The sequence below is a fragment of the Pieris napi genome, chromosome 23, assembly GCF_905475465.1.
Source record: "Pieris napi chromosome 23, ilPieNapi1.2, whole genome shotgun sequence".
Classification (NCBI taxonomy): Eukaryota; Metazoa; Arthropoda; class Insecta; order Lepidoptera; family Pieridae; genus Pieris; species Pieris napi.
Window position 1 is genome coordinate 3,080,170 of NC_062256.1, and position 16,998 is coordinate 3,097,167.

The 16,998-nt window shown below is 33.4% G+C and overlaps 3 protein-coding genes across 4 annotated transcripts in view; 2 read left to right on the plus strand and 1 right to left on the minus strand.

Moving 5' to 3' along the window:
- The window catches only part of LOC125061397, a 39,415-nt gene extending 37,434 nt beyond the window's left edge, over nt 1–1,981 (plus strand). For both annotated transcript variants that reach the window (XM_047666836.1, XM_047666837.1), the window contains one exon: nt 956–1,981. In XM_047666836.1, the coding sequence (XP_047522792.1) occupies nt 956–1,125 (170 nt within the window). In that variant the 3' untranslated portion in view covers nt 1,126–1,981. The remainder of the gene's footprint in view (nt 1–955) is intronic.
- Nucleotides 1,982–12,615: 10,634 nt separating this feature from the next.
- LOC125061637 lies at nt 12,616–14,450 on the minus strand. The gene is made up of 2 exons (XM_047667152.1): nt 13,526–14,450; nt 12,616–13,431 (listed from the first exon to the last, which is right to left on the minus strand). The coding sequence occupies exons 1-2, from the start codon at nt 14,367–14,369 to the stop codon at nt 12,833–12,835; spliced, it is 1,443 nt and encodes a 480-aa protein (XP_047523108.1). The 5' UTR covers nt 14,370–14,450; the 3' UTR covers nt 12,616–12,832.
- A 260-nt stretch (nt 14,451–14,710) lies between these two features.
- LOC125061636 (transcriptional regulator ATRX homolog) lies at nt 14,711–16,809 on the plus strand. Its single transcript, XM_047667151.1, has 2 exons — nt 14,711–14,959; nt 15,430–16,809. The coding sequence occupies exons 1-2, from the start codon at nt 14,791–14,793 to the stop codon at nt 16,791–16,793; spliced, it is 1,533 nt and encodes a 510-aa protein (XP_047523107.1). The 5' UTR covers nt 14,711–14,790; the 3' UTR covers nt 16,794–16,809.
- Nucleotides 16,810–16,998: the final 189 nt, after the last annotated feature.

A 16,998-nucleotide genomic window follows, 5' to 3' on the forward strand; every position in this document is an offset into this window, starting at 1 on the left:
GAAACTCGACCGTGTCCTCCATGTACGGTTTAGGCACTCGCCCGGTACCGTACAACCCTCCCAAAGGCCGAGAACAAATTTAAATTAAATTAAAATTTGCCCTCGAACCGTGAATCGAACCCGGTACCCCTCACCTAGCTGCCACTTAATAAGACCGCTAGGCTATGAGGCCCTTAAGTAGTCTAAAGTTAGGTTAGATTGTGTCTGTTATGTATTAAAAGAGAAATAATGAAAGAAGAGTGCGAGTGTTCAGTGAATTAATTTTGAGATAAATAGTGATAAAATAAGTTTTAAGAGAAATATTATAAAAAGTATAATTTTAAGATTATTATTGTAGAAAAACTGTTTTTTTTTGTAAGAGCTAATTCAATGTAAATGTCCCTGAGGTCTTAGGTTCAAATCCCGCCTGTGTACTAATGGATATTCGATTTATGTGCGCATTTACAGTCGCTTACAAAGTAAAGGAAAGCAAAAGTATGCCTTAAAGCCACTGCCGTATAACTAAAAGATCGCGGAACAGATACAGAAATCTGACCCAAAAGGTTATAACGCCACTGGTTTCATTCCATTACAATTAATACATCCTTTGTCCTAAAAATATAATGAAAGAAAAATGTGTGCGTTTTAAACCTATTATGTACCTAATTTGAGCAGTGTTGGCCTAGTGGCTTCAGCGTGCGACTCTCATCCCTGAGGTCGTAGGTTCGATCCCCGGCTGTGCACCAATGGACTTTCTTTCTATGCGCGCATTTAACATTTGAGGAACAAAAAACATCGTGAGGAAACTGACATGTCTTAGATCCAAAAAGTTGACGGCGTGTGTCAGGCACTGGAGGCTGATCACCTTCTCGCCTATTAGATTAACAAATGATCATGAAACAGATTCAGAAAGATTTAAGAGGTTGTGGCACCACTGATTTATTTGTAACCTAATTTACACAAATGCTTTTTTCAGATTTCCCAAGTTCCCCAACTGAAGCAATGGTGGAGCGCGCATTGGAATACCTACAATTGGATGATTTGGACCGCGGTCGTCTAACAATTAAAAATTGTACCAAAATCGGAAAGAATACTTACGAAGTTGACGCGCCGGGGCTCATAGCTATGATGAAAGGGAAAATATAATTAAGGTTGGAAAACTTCAGCTAAGGTCGAGACTTATGAGTCATTTTTTTTTTTAAGAGTAGTAGTAGAAACGTAGAAAAGCTTACTTTAAAATTAGTCTTAAAAATTCCTATCTTATAGGGAAAATCCAAATCTATGTCATGGCTATGGATTTGTTAGATTTATTGTTTCTACAGAAAACTGTATAAATAAGAAGGGAGCGTTCAAGTATTACGTCACGCAATTTTTGGAGATTATTGACACAACCCCTCCATGTAACGTTTTTGTGTTTGTGTAGCCGTGACCATGTTTTGTGGTGTAAAGTACCTACGGGAAGGTCGAAAATACCCGCCCCGAATCGTAAAGTTTTACAAAAGGAGGGCTCCCCCCCGCCCCTAAATTCGTTACGTAATACTTGAACGCTCCTAGTCAGAAATGTTTTACGTTTTAAATTCTGAAAAACTCGCATTTTTTTCTTAAATTTATGAAATGCAACATGGTTTTTAGATTTTATTTAAAAAACGTAAGAGTTTTACATTTAGTTTCTTTTTTATTTTACTATTTTAGTCTGACGGTAAGATTCAAAGTCGATACTTAGCGCTAAGTATGACTGCCAATGTCTAACGCACCAGTTTTGAGATAAGCTATACTCAAACTCAAAATAACTTTATTTATATAGGTAAACAAGTACACTTATGAACGTCACCAGAAAAGATGTTAAATTGATTCTAAATTTACATTTACTACCAGTTCACAAGTTAAGAGAGTAGAGCTGGCAAGAAGAACTGGCAAGAAACTCTTCGCTACTCTTTTTAACCGCTAAGTTTTGAGTCATACAAATTGTTTGAACTGGAGAAAATCAATCTCGAGGATTATTTAAATATTCGTCAAATTTTTAAAAAGCTTTATTGATTAATTTGCGTTTAACGAGAGTTTTTAATTTATTCAGTGATAATTCTCTGTCGCTTGGGAGTTTGTTGTAAAAACGAATACAATTTCCATATAAGGAGTGGTTTATCTTCTGGAGCCCGGTTGGTCGTACGCTTAGATTAGTTAGTTCTGTTTCGTTTATTATACTGTCACAATTTTTTTTATCGTTTATATTTTTTTGAACATACAATATGGCTCCAAGAATATATTGGCCATAGTGTCGTAATATTTAATTCCTTAAATTTCTTCCGTACTGGCTACCGTATATGTATCGCTAAGTCTCGACTTTACTATCTGTTATCGTTAGTTGAGAGTTAAGACAATAGTTATATTTAAGTTTTTTCCTTTATTTGGGATTTTTTTATTAAGCCATAGTAAGTAAGACTGAAACAGTTTAAACATGAACAAAACGTAAAAGCGAATAGTCGGTAATACAAAAATAACAATACGTTTTTCTATGGAAATCCTAAGCAACGCTCTGTATATGTGTAGTATTTAGAAAGCTTGATCCATCGAATAGAAAACGTAAACTATTCAAGTTTACGTAAAATACGGTACGTACATAGAATACGTAAACTATTCGATGGCTCGAAATCGATATTTCGAGATCTTTTCGATAGACAGGTAGATGTGTTCGAGTTATATAATTGCATTGACGTATACGCATACTTGACTGGTTTAACTTTTGTTCATATATATTTCCAAATACGCCGAACGTTCTAGAACTTCATAAATTTATTTATATTTTATGAAGACAAATACTTAAATTACTTGTACTGTTGCATTTACATAAAGTACTCTTTTTTCTCTTTTCCTCAAATTGTAGTTAGGCTATGGCAAAAAGAGATAGATTTATGAATGAGTATATTCTAAATGTAACTTATTGGACGAACCAGATTACGGCCTTAAGAGCGGGATCAAATTATGTCTGTATTAAAATTGGACGAAACTAAAAAAAACTACTATTTTTGATCACGTTTAAAAGGAAGATGTTTTAGTGTCAAATCAAACTTCATTTCTATTTGAAATATAGTGACGGTATCAAAGGGAAAGCTTTTAAAACGGACACAAAAATGTTTCTGTAGAATTAAACGAGACGCGCGGATTGATTTTTGTCTGCTAAAGACGGAATCTCTAGACACCATTGTCTATATTAATATATAGCAATATTGTTATAATTTAATGCAAATTAAAGTAATGTTGTATCAATCTTGCTTTGCAGGACACTGCACTTTTCCATATATTTTAACGTCACTGTTTTAATGACATTTTTTCAAGACTAAGACTTTTGATACATTTTGCCTTGTCTTTTCCTGTTACCATGACAACTATTTTTTACCCCCGACACAAGAGGGTAAGTTTCACGTTTGTCAATGGCAATTTAGTTCCTACGTGGAGTGAAATTTCTAATTTTCATAAAGGGTTTTTTGTGGTCGGAGTGCGTTCTCAATTGATATTGAGATACAGGTTGTTTTTTTTTCTTGGAATGGAATCTCGCTGTTGGTATGAAGGGCCTTGCTCAGCTCCGGCTGTTTAGGCGAGCGTGGCTAGGCCGGAATGGGATTACAGCGGGACTACCATAGGCTCTTATTGCGTGCAATTCTAAAAAAGTTTCTTTTTGTACAACTTTATTGCATCAAAAGTGTCTAAATAATAGTTTAGAAATAAATAAATAATATACATATTATTTTAAACCAGCCTGCGTTGATTTCGTGTATTTTACCAAATTTTCTTACATGATAATTGTATTAAAATATAGCATAATGAATGAGGTGTGTAACCTAAACCTTCTTTTTCCACTAGTATTAAAAGTTTCCTTATTAGGTTCATGAATTGTATTATTCTCAGCTGCGGTTTTGTTTCTTTCAATAAACGTAGATATTTTTCAAATTAATAATATTTAAATAATAAACCATTTGAAAATATTCTTATAACAGTATTTATTTAGTTAGGATGACGCCATCAAAATAGAAAAAGATGTCTTCGGGCAATGTTCAATTAGGTGTAACATATATTCATATAAATATTATTCTTTTCTTCGCCAATATGTCTCTCAGTTCAGCTAGTTTATCAAGTCAAGCTGTAAAGAAAACAGAATAATTGATAGTGAGTTACGGTTTTTTTTCTTGGAATGGATTCTCGCTGTTGGTATGAAAGGACTTTCTCAGCTCGGGCTGTTTAGGCGAGCGTGGCCGGAATTGGAATAACGGAGGCCTACCATGAGCTCTTATTGTGAGCCTATTCACAACCTACAACTGAGATACAACGCTTATTCATACCATTACATGCGACCTTAGCGGTCGTATTTAAACGTAGGTATTTTTCAAATTAATAATATTTAAATAATAAGTCATTTGAAAATATTCTAATAACAGTATTTATTTAGTTAGGATGACGCCATCAAAATAGAAAAAGATGTCTTCGGGCAATGTTCAATTAGGAGTAACATATATATATGTATGTATTATTATTTTCTTCGCCAACATGTCTCTTAATTCATCGAGTTTGTCAAGTCAAGTTTAAACTATAAAGAAAACATAATTATATTATATGTACTAGCAGACTCGGCCAAGCGTTGCTGTGGCTAAGGTTTTTGTTATATTACATAGTAGTAAACTATTCAAGGGAAACGGTAGGAGAACGTATGTGAAACGTTGATACTTATAACACAGCGCCATCTGTTAGAATTGTATCAAATAATAAACAAATATTTTGCAATAAAATAATATTGCGACTATAATTTGAGATTTAAACTACAGGTAAATTAGCTTGGAGAAATTTTTGCGTTTGTAGTAGTGTATGGTCAGCAAATAAAAAAAAAAACAACATTTTATTTTTAGTTTTTATTTTTTTAAAGGTAATATACGTTTGTGGCTGGAGCACACCAAATGCGTACACGTCTACGCATACGCACTACGTACTAATACGGACGTGAAAATGTGTATCCACTGCATTGTAATCTATGGAACTGTATGAGGCAGATAAGCCAGTTCCAAATATTACAAGCAGTGAATGCCGGTTTTCACTTCAGTGAAGACGTGTATGAATTAGGTGTTCTCCGGCCATAAATGTTTTATTCTAATAATTCATCAACCCCAGGCATATCACAATCATCCCCATCCTCGCTTTCATCAGATGAATTATTTAAATTAATTATGATTCGTTCTGATATTGTGTCTAAAGCTGCGTCTCTACCCTGATATTTGTTTTCCTCCTCAATAGCATGCAGACAAACTTTTCTCCATTCCTCTACAGTTATGGCGTTCATTTTTTCTTCAGCTAATGACATTATAACCTTCATATTCATTGCGACATTCTTTTTTGCGACATATGTTTTCACTATCCCCCATATATTTTCTATAGGATTAAACTCCGGATGGTATGGTGGTAAACGCAGCACAGTATGACCGTGCTGTCGTAATATTTCGTCTATCTTGTACTCTACAAATCTCGCCTTGTTTTGCAGAATCAGTTCATATAATTGAGGCTTAAGCAACGTGGATGAATGCTCAATGTTTCGCAATGTCAGCCAGTCAATCATTTGCTGTTTTCTAGAATTACTATTCGGTGCAGGATTTTGTATTGAGTTATGATATGGTGCGTTGTCAACAACAACAACACTATTTGGTTGTAAGTTGGGTATTAATTGAGTTTGAATCCACCTTGAATAGTTGTCATAGTTCATATTGTCGTGGTAATCTCCACTTTTTTGGTTGGCTTTAAACATAAGCAATGCATTTGGTATAAAGCCATCCATACCACCGGCATGAACAATGATTAAGCGGTTGCCTTTCGATATATGTTGCTTCAAACCTGAAGTGCTTCCATCTGACCAAGATTTCGAGAGGGTATGTGATGTATGTATATATGTTTCGTCGGTGTAAACAATTGGTCGGCGTTGTTCACGATATTCAGCAATTTTCATCAAATAATTAATTCGCAAGTATCTAATTTCGTGTTTTTCCATAAGAAGTTTCCGGTTATCTTCTGTTTGCTTCCAATTAAAACCTAATGACATGACGTGTTTTCGTAACGTGCTGACACAACCTTTATAATCGATATCTTCTTTTAATTTTGCGTGCAAAGTTTTCAAAGTGGGAATTTCTTTATTTGTGATGTGGAAGTCATGAATTGTTCTTCTGATAACTTGCTGATCAAAGTTATCGATTACTATTGTAGGTTTACGATTCGGTTTCTTTTTAGGAGATTTAAATGTTACTTCCTGATCTGAAGGTCGACATTTGCTTTCTGATACTACCTTTCTGACGGATGCTATTGAAATTCCCGTTGATTTAGCAACTAATTGAGTGGGAGTCATAATACTGCTCGGGTTGTTATTACACTCATTTTCGAAATATTTGTACAAACAGTACAAAACTTCTTTAGTTTGAGAAGTCAAAGGCTTGCCTCGATCATGTTTTAACACTGGAGCCATTTTTAATTAACAATATAAAGTTGCAACACTTACACACAAATTAAACACTTCAACAAATATTATAACAATAATAACAAACAATAACAACAATCAACAAATACAAAATTTAACAATTAACGTAATAATTATAATTTTTGAATGAAATGTGTGCTTTATGTTCTAACAGTACCAAGCGACTGACGCCGGACTGCACGTGGCACCTGCGGACAGCGTAAACTGGTTTATTCTGGTTTTGTGCGTGTTTCCACTTTCCACTATCAAGTGACGATTTTTTGCTTTAGATTGAAATATCTCGGAAACGGTGCGTCCTAGGCCAAAAATAAATTTTGACCCCCCCGTAGACCCCCCGGAGTTTTAAAAACCTAGATGAAAGGAAAAAAAAATATATATCGGTCTCTCCTCTTTGAAGTTTCACTTCTATCGTGTGTGAATCGCGCACACACCTTTTTTTTATAAAGTCAAAACCTTTTTTTTTAAATAAAAACTTGTTTTTATTGATAACAAAAATCAGAGTGTTGCTAGGGATAAGTATAATATTAAATAGTAATGTTAGGATATCGAAACATTTTTGTATAGGCCAGAACGATATAGTGGAAACGCGCTCTAAGATCTGAGTAATATACACACCACTACATATGCAAAAATTTCTCGAGACTAATTTCACTGTACCCTATCTTTTAAGTTGGATCAAACTACACACGGTGTGCAAATTTGATTGATATCGGTTCGGTAGTTTAGGAGTCCATTGAGGACAAACATTGTGACACGAGATTTATATATATTAAGATGATAATTCATTAACTAATGTTAACGTATAAACTAAATTTGTACAATTAAAAGGAATTTATTTTGATATTAAAGTTTCCTACTTATGATTTTCGAGTTGTAAGTTGTTTTATAATTCTGTTGCAAAGGGTTTTATATCAAGAATTCACTTCGATATCTACTTATTTCTGGAAAACAAATTTGTGAACAAAATTTACCCCATGATATTTTTAAGTTAAACAATTTGTAAAACTATAATTATTTTGTAAACACCAAGTCAACACCTATCGAAATTTGACGGAAGTGTCAACTATCAACCAGAAAACTTTACGTTTAAAATATATCAAAAGAACAGATTTTTATTAAATAATTTTATGTACTAAAACTAATTTATTAGTATAGATAGAATCATCTGTCGAAGAAAGTTTGATAGTTAAATTTCAGCACTTACATAAAAAGAAACCTCAAACAAAATTATCATTCTTTCGTTTAGTCTTGCGATTCCAAATACGTTTCAGTTTATACTTTATTTAAAAAATAAATGCTTTTGAATTTAGGAACTTCAACTTCAGTATCTCAGTTGGATGGTTTTAAGAAAGCTCATGGTAGGAGGCCCTTTGTTATTGAAATCCTCCTATTTGTCAAATGTACGACGAAAACGTCAGATCATTGATATAGGGTAAAAGCCGGATAGTTGCCCCACTTTTCGAAAAAGCTTTGTTTTTTTTAAATATGAACTTGTTGAAAATTATTCAGTATGTATCATCACATATCACATAGGTCTTTTATCTTCTATAAAAGCCTATTTTTGTATACATAATTAACAATGGTTTTGAATAAATACTGTTTTATTTCATCTCTCAGAAGAGGGATAGTTGCCTACTATGGCGGATAGTAGCCTAGCGTAGAAAATGCTTCGGGGGATACTTGCCTCGTGCGTTTTTATTTTGGATAGAAAGAAATTTATATCAATTAGAGTAATCTTTATTATTTAATTAACAGTCTTTATAATTTACTGAGATATTTTATTAAGTACAATTTGAAATATTAATGAACAACAGTAATTGTTTCTCCTTTTTCACCGGAAGTAACTGATTTAACTGCTTTAGAAAGGTGTTCTTAGCTAATACTTTACCAATTTTATTATTGAGTTGGACACCGCTTTGCAAGCAATGAGATATTTTCTTCAATTTTTTTTACTGTCTTAAGGGGAATTTTACACTTCAAAGTTGTAACAGTGTTGGTTGTGGTTAACTCTCCATTAGGCTCCACATTGTGCACATGAGTCTGATGAAGCAACTTAATTTGCTAAGAAATTTGTTTTCATTTAAGAATCGTATCTAATCTTTCGGAATTGCATGATGGTAGTTATTATTTCTCGTATCTTGCTTGATGATAGCATTGCCTTGCCTTGTCGTAAATTCATTGAATATTTGTACGAAAACAGTCAGTACTAAGCGTCTGTATAACTATAACGCGTGACTGACAGATAATTTGCACCCATAATTTGTAATTTTTTTATCTCCTTTAATGTTTTAGTATTTGGTCTAAATTTCTATGACATTATCACTTTTCCGAAAGTGAACATTTTCACGTCATATTTAGTGGGTGGTTTTTAAGGTTTCACCTAGGTTGTTGGGTAACACACTTGTTTTCGCTTTAGTCTATAAACTTAAGTGAAGTTAAGGTAGTTATCAAAACATTTCACTCGAGTTTTGACCTCAAGACTGTTGCATGTTTCTGAATTTGGGCATTAATGGTTATGAAATGTCCATACACTTTTCCACTTTTATGTCTTGGATAAGGATAAGTGCCGCCGAAGACCGAGTATATTAGTTGACTAAAGAGTTTTCAACTCAGGTACTTGTACGATCAGGGTAGAGATAGAAATCGAACCTAAGACAACATTATTTAAATGTCAATCGTCATAACGAGTTCTATAGCAAATAATGACTGTCAAATACACTGTAGAAAGTATCATAGAAATAACGAACAGTATTTTAGGTGTATATTTAAAATAATATCTTTTCACTACACCCTAAACACAATTTGACAGATACTATTAGGTAGTTACAACTCATTAGTTTTTATGAATACGGGGGTAGTTTAAAAGTTTTTTTGTAGGGTACCACAAGTACCCATTGTTATTGTAATTACAAATAAGTTTTCGTTGTTTAAAAATCTTGGTTAAATAATTTTTTTACTTTAATGTTAAATTAGAATTACTTAATATTCGTTTTAAGTGTGAAAAATAAATAAGTTTAAATTTGAATGTGTTTTATTTATATTTACATATCATCTCTATATAATTATAAATTGACGTAATCGTCAACACACACATTTTTGCTTTACAAGTATATAAAATCATGGTTGGTATATTTTTTAAGAATAATTTACCAATGATGGTCTTATTCATAAATTTGGTCCTATATCATGAGAGAAAAAACTGTTTATATAGGGGGGACAGCAGACTCCCTGCCAAGTCGAGCTAAAAACAAGCTTTTCTCCAATTTAATAATATTGTGACTAAGTACTTGTGAGTTCATTGTGTTTTCATTCCGTGGCCAAGTCAATATTTTTATTTAAAACATAAAAGATATGTAATATTGAAATAGTCACTATAAGATATCATTAGGATGGTAATAACGTGATACAAAATTCAAAAATCATTTAATCATATAGGTAATAAATACAATGTACACTTGTGATCGTCAAAAAAAAGAAATGTATATGAAATGCTTCTAACTTTACATTTAGTGCCAGTTCTCAGATCAAGGGCGTAGAACGGAAGAGAAGAACTGGCAGATAGTGCACAAAGACGCGCTACCCTCCTAACCGTTTATAGTATATATTGTGTGCAAGCTTCCGTCAATCCAAGTGTTATCGGTACACACGCACACTACAATGAATAGCTGAAAGTTCGCAACTGACGCTCGGAGCAAACTCCCCGCACCCCGCAATCCATAAATTGGTGGGGCGCGTCTTCGTGAATTGCACATCAATACCTTAGACAAGGTCCCTTAAGGCCGATTTACATTATCTTAGTGTTTAGGAGAGTGCTTTAGTACAACTTGAAAGGCAAGTTCTTTAGCGTAGCATTTACTAAAACAAGTAGCGTTTACATGTTTCAACTAAAGTACTATCCTAAAGCACTCTCCTAAACACTAAGATAATGTAAACCGGCCTTTAAGTAATGGTCTAAGATCCCGCTGCAGGATTGGTGCGCTCATCGACTATTTGTTTAAAACCAAATTTTTATGTTTATTTATAATTAAGAGAATATATATGTACTAGGGTGCCTATCAAAATTTGGCCGCAAATATTTTTAATTAAATTATTTTTAATTGATTTTTGGTAAAAAATTTCGTTCATTTATTATTTAAATAAAATAACGTCTACATCACGGTAATTAATATGAAGATTCTAAAAAATCACGGGTGCCGTTGCGCATCTGGCCGCACCTCTTTGCAGCCAGGTGTAAACAGGTATGATTTCGATAAATTTATACGTTTATAACCTATTTTTATGAATTATATGTCAAATTGAAGCTAATTTTTTTCTATTAATTATCATATAAAGTTGCTTAATTAAATCTGGCCGCAAATAAGGGCTACTGGCTGTTAAAGATAATAAATATTTAAGGTAGAGTGAAAGAGAGTTAGCGCGTAACATCACTTGTCAGACGAGGACAGCGATTGTCGGCTAAGCGACGCTTTTAAGCCATTGCGCAATGCGCATGCGTCGAACGTTAGTGTTCTCAACCACCGGGGAGTAATAGAGACGACTTATAAAAAATATGTATTAAAAAATTAATATTGATTTGATATAATATCGACGGTCTAGTTAGCAATTTGTTGAACATTTTGATGAAGCAATAATCCAATTACAAATTATTTGAATGATTCAAACTTAAATATTATATCTCTATTAGATATTAATGATATTAAATGGTTTTTTAAAATGATAATAAATTTTGAAGTTTATATTTTTTTTTACGACGAAACAATAACATTAGCGAGCACTTTTGGAATGATACATTATTAAAGTCGAGTACATTGCTTTTTTCGTTACACAAAAAACACGACTTCATCTTTATCAATTTTATTTTACATTAATTAATATAATAATTTTTAGATGCACAAATAAAATAACAATGTAAATATAAAACGTTGTTTATTACGAACTCCAAAACAGCGTGGTTTTATATGTTAGAATAAAAATGTTGCATCTATCATCAGTAGAACCTCTATAAGTCGAACATCAAGGAAGACGCCAAAAAATATGTACCAAAAAGGCTTGTAGGGACTCGGTGATTATTTCGATTAACAGAGGGTCAAGATTTCAAGTAATGGAGGTTTTGGTGTTTTAAGGGAAGGGAACAAAACATTTTTTCGAGATTTGGAGGTTTTTGACTTATCGAGGTTCGACTTAACGAGCTTCTACTGTATTCAGTTTGAGAACACTGACATTCGACGCATGCGCAATGGCTTAAAAGCGTCGCTTAGCCGACAATCGCTGTCCTCGTCTGACAAATGATGTTACGCGCTAACTCTCTTTCACTCTACCTTAAATATTTATTATCTTTAACAGCCAGTAGCCCTTATTTGCGGCCAGATTTAATTAAGCAACTTTATATGATAATTAATAGAAAAAAATTAGCTTTAATTTTTTGACATATAATTCATAAAAATAGGTTATAAACGTATAAATTTATCGAAATCATACCTGTTTACACCTGGCTGCAAAGAGGTGCGGCCAGGTGCGCAACGGCACCCGTGGTTTTTTAGAATCTTAATATTAATTACCGTGATGTAGACGTTATTTTATTTAAATAATACATGAACGAAATTTTTTACCAAAAATCAATTAAAAATAATTTAATTAAAAATATTTGCGGCCAAATTTTGATAGGCACCCTAGTACATATATATTCTCTTAATTATAAATAAACATAAAAATTTGGTTTTAAACAAATAGTCGATGAGCGCACCAATCCTGCAGCGGGATCTCGTACTATAAGGACTAAAGAAATTAAACGACCTGGTGGACCCATGGATTTAAATTTTCGTTTTGACAAGGTACGTTTTGGTATAAATACTGAAGTGATTTTTAACTATTGCGTACAGCGTAGTGCGAAAACGAAAATTTAAAACACACACAGCCCTATTGGACAGGGAAGCGATCAGAGTATGTTAGTAGGTCACTTGCTCCATTACAAAATGTTGAACAGTGTCAAGTGTGGCTGTTCAATTAAAGAAACAAATTCAGAAATGAGTTTGCCCCCATTGGGCGGTTTACAGAATTTTATCGAATAATTTTCACAAAATAATCGCGCTATATTCAAGCGGGCGTGGAAGGAAAAGAAGGTATTTACACTCAAACATCTTAAAGTATAACTTTTATTAGTAAAACTCTTTAAAAAACTTATCACCGTCCTTATGTTACTGAGTTATGACACTCATAGGTAACCCAATTTTGATATTTTTGTATTAAGATATTATACACATTCCATTCTAAATAAACACATGAAAAATTGCGGGCGTCGGCTACTGTCCAAGCGGCGTCCTTTTTACTTTTATTTACAGATTCAAAAAACATTTATTGTTTATGCCTTTGTTTAATTTTTATTTTGCCGGTATACCTTTCATCCATATGCTCATAGATCAAGTCAGGCGTCTGTGGTCGCTCTAAGAACTTTTTGAATGATTTCAACAGCTTTTGCTTCTCCAGAATCCTATCCTTTTTGGAACTTTTGGAGATTGCTGCCAGAGTCGTATCTACCCAAGCCTCGTAATATGGAATTGTTTGTTTATTAACACAACTAGGCGCCCATTTCGCGACCTCTGTCGGTGGCGATTCGCCTTTCTTGACTAAGACAGGTGACGGAAAACTTCTTTTTTTACGAAACTTCTTTTTCTTCTCTTTACTAGAATTTGATACATTTGTATTTTTATCGCATGATTTAACTTTTTCTTTTTGCTTAACAATGGGTATTTTTATTTCTATAGGCATTGTTTCTCGCTGCTTTAGGTCTGTAAACGTGACAGCTTTGTAAACTTTTGCGTCGTGTTTCGAATGGATAGTAGTAATGACGGGCCGACGCGAACTTTCTGATTTCTTCTGAGAATCCTTTGTTCTGGTGCTGACCGATTTATTGTCTATTATCTCCGTGCTTTGTTTCTTGCAATCCGCAGTGTCTAGAATTAGTTTAATTTATTAGGATTTTCTATTAGATAGTAATAAAAAAATGATTTTGTTTACTGTCTAATGAATCTATGAAAAGGTGCTTACCGATTGGCGGGCTCACTTCCTTTAAATTAGAGCTAACTTTGCTTTTAATAAAATGTTTTTCTTTTATTTTCTTTCTTTCGTTAGCGTCCAATGTTTTAGCATTTCGTTTGCTACATTCATCTATATCTTTAATACGTTCTTTATTTTGTTTAAATTTCAAAACTTCATTTATCTGAGATTCTATTGCGCTATCTACAAATTCATCCTGAGTGTGTTGTGTTCTTGGCTTTTGAAATATCGCCCCGTCATTTACTTCCTTATTACACCTTGCATATTCGTTACTAACAAGGTAACCTAAATTCATTTTATCTAATGTATGTTTTAATACATCATGTTGGACCAAATTTGGTGTTTCGTTCGATTGAAATACTTTTCCACCATTAGCTTTTGGTCTTTCTAATTTATTATTAATATTAGATACATTTGACAAATTGTTATCTTTAGATTTGAGATCTGAATACAATTTGAGGTTTTGAATGTAAGTTTTTACTCTTGATCTTACATTGATAGGCTTAGATAAAGTTTCTTCAGTTTTGGACTTAATTTCATTCGTTTTAACTGAAGTTTTATTTCCTAATTCATTCCTATCGGGTGTACAATTCTTTATATTATCGCTATCTTCATTTAATTTTATATTGCGTGGTTTTCTCTCACATCTATTTGTTCGGATATCCGCGATGGTACGAGATTTAAGCAGTGTTTTCCTTGAATCACCTCTGTCAGCAAGATATAGACCATTCGTCAAGCGCGAATTCAACGATTTATCTCCCAATTTTAAAATGTCCCCTTGGTCTGTTACTTTAGCTTTTGGTTCATTAATTCGTTTGGAATTTATCTTTTCCATTTGCCTAAATAATATTTTATGCAGAACTAAAAATTTTGTGTGCGATGCCAGCTAGATGATATAACCGTCAATTCTCCGTGACATGTGAAATATATGGCATACCTACCTAATGTAAAATAATTATTATATAGATTAAAAAAATAATAAATTATTGTCGTAATAGTTTATTGTGATAATTTAAAGTATCGCAAAGCCACTTTCATTATTTGTATCACTATTAATTATAGTAACATTACTTTTACTACAAATCATATGAAAAACAATCTGTGTTCGGAAATGTCAATAATTCAAACAAACTCCTTACTAAATACTTATAGTATGGCCATTTCTTGTTCGAAACCAGCTGTCAAAAACCATCCAAATCTGCAAGTAATGAAGTCTTAAAAATTAAAATTCCCAAAAAAATTACAATCACTTAACCATGGATACAATAACGACCGTGGTTAAATCTAAGTCATCAAACGGTGGGGTTTCAAATAAGCGAGAAAAACAGAAGTTCACTAAAAGTGATGCAGAATTTCAACCATTATGTATGAAAAAACGTGGCGTATATGTTGAAAACAAAGATGATAAACTTATAGATATTTATGGTAAGTTTTAATGAGAAAGGTAATCCCATCAAAATCTATAAAATAGTTGGTACACTAGTAAAGCTAGTGTACCTTTGAATAAATATAAAATCTACATGGTTCGAATCGGGTTAATACCTGCAGCTGAGTTTCATCATCGGACATCAAGGCAGACTACGAAATTTCATCCGTATCACCTCGACGTCCGTCGTTCCACAACTGAGCGTTTTTTAAGGCAGATTTTGGCGCGCACAACTATGTGGATCTAGCTGCCCACTGAAGTATTTCCGAACCAATTCGACTTAGGGTCCTTGCAGAAAAGAGCGTATAAGGCCGGCAACGCACTCGCGAGCTCTCTGGCATTGAGAGTGACCATATCCACCAGGTGGCGGTATCACTTAAAATTAGATGAGCCTCTTGCCCGTTTGCCCCCTGTTCAATAAAAAAAACATTATAACAAAGTAATGTAAACTTAAAATTTTGTTTTCTAGAAAATAATGATGCCGAAACCAAGAAGAAACCCCCACCACGACCACGGCCAGGCCAAAAGAAGTTCCTTACATCCGTTCTTAATATATTGTCTAAATCAACCACTGGTACACAATATCCAGATAGCGAACAGATTAGAGCCAGGAAGAAAACTAGCAAGATACAGAAAAGAAGAAATCAAGAATCAGAAGCATACAGCGATGAATATATTGAAACAACAATTAAAACGAAGAAACCGAAGTACAAGTCAAAAATATTAAATGGTGATAGCTATATTTCATTCAATGATAAATTTGTTGTTTTACAATCAAAAAAAGATATTATACACACTCCATCCAATTTCTCCGAAAACTTTCAAATAAGTGAGTCAACTAACCCTATAAGAGAGCTATTGGAAAATAATATTTATAGTGGTGTAGCCGAGGGTTTAGCCAAGGAAATACTAGAAGGACGATCTGAAACTCCTCTTACCAATCCAGACGATCCTTCGACATTAGTCGCAGACACACCAAAAGATGATAAGAAAATATACAACTTCTTTGTTGATTTACTTGAAACCACATTCGATGTATATAATGTAGAAACTGAACAGGCGAAATCCAAAGACTCAATTTTGGAGATTGAAGAAACAGTGGCCAAAAAATTGAATTTTAACATCGATACACCTGAAAAGGAGGAATGTCACGATCACGATCATGATCTGAAGTTTCAAATACAGGAAGATAAGATATATGAACCGGTTTACACGAACCAAAAGCCTAAAGCTAAAAGGAAATCGCCAAAACGTTGCCTTCACTCTCGTTCATTCGTATACTCTCAACCACTTCCGAAATCGAAAAGTCTTGTCATAAAGAAGAAACCACAGACTCAGCAATCTAAGAAAAATGAACTATTGAACACGATAAAAGAAGAACTAAAGATGGATTTCATGACATATGAGGAGCCGCAAAACTTATTTCAGGCCTTACGAAACATGGCGAAATATAAAAGAAAGTGCCAGGGAAAAAAAACAATACATTTCGAACAAAATGAAAGCAATCTTAATGATGAATGCATTTTCAGTCGTGATATATTTTCACATAAAAAGATAGCAAATCGTAAAATCCGAAAGGAAAAATTAAAAGTCGAGAAAGAAGCTCACTCTGTAGCAAAAATTTTTAAACCTAAAAAGGACCCAGATATTAATAATATATCTAGTCATTCATTAAGGGTTTACGATATTGAGTATGAAAAAAATAATTATGACGACCCAAAATACATCACAGGCTCTCACAATATCTCTGAAGTTGATGATTTTAATGGATCTTTTGGAATGTCTGCCTCTTCTCTAGATATAAAGGGATTTTATTCATTAATACAAGATTAAACTACTACTAACTGTCTATATTTTTTGTTATAATTAACGCGATAAGTTTTATGCTTTTAATTAACACGGATGCCCCGGGGATGACAATGCACATTGTAAAACTCAAAATAAATGTAATCCCATTTAGGTTACGTTCAGATGGCAAAAACTTGACGCGCGTTTTCAAATCGCGCGACTAGACATTGTGGTATTTTCATACAACTGT

Excerpts from the sequence above, each read along its gene's own strand:
- LOC125061636 (XM_047667151.1), top strand. The coding sequence starts at position 14,791 with ATGGATACAATAACGACCGTGGTTAAATCTAAGTCATCAAACGGTGGG. Across the intron at positions 14,960-15,429 it reads TAAACTTATAGATATTTATG|AAAATAATGATGCCGAAACC; the intron begins GTAAGTTTTAAT and ends TTTGTTTTCTAG.
- LOC125061637 (XM_047667152.1), bottom strand. The coding sequence starts at position 14,369 with ATGGAAAAGATAAATTCCAAACGAATTAATGAACCAAAAGCTAAAGTA. Across the intron at positions 13,432-13,525 it reads GGAAGTGAGCCCGCCAATCG|ACACTGCGGATTGCAAGAAA; the intron begins GTAAGCACCTTT and ends AACTAATTCTAG.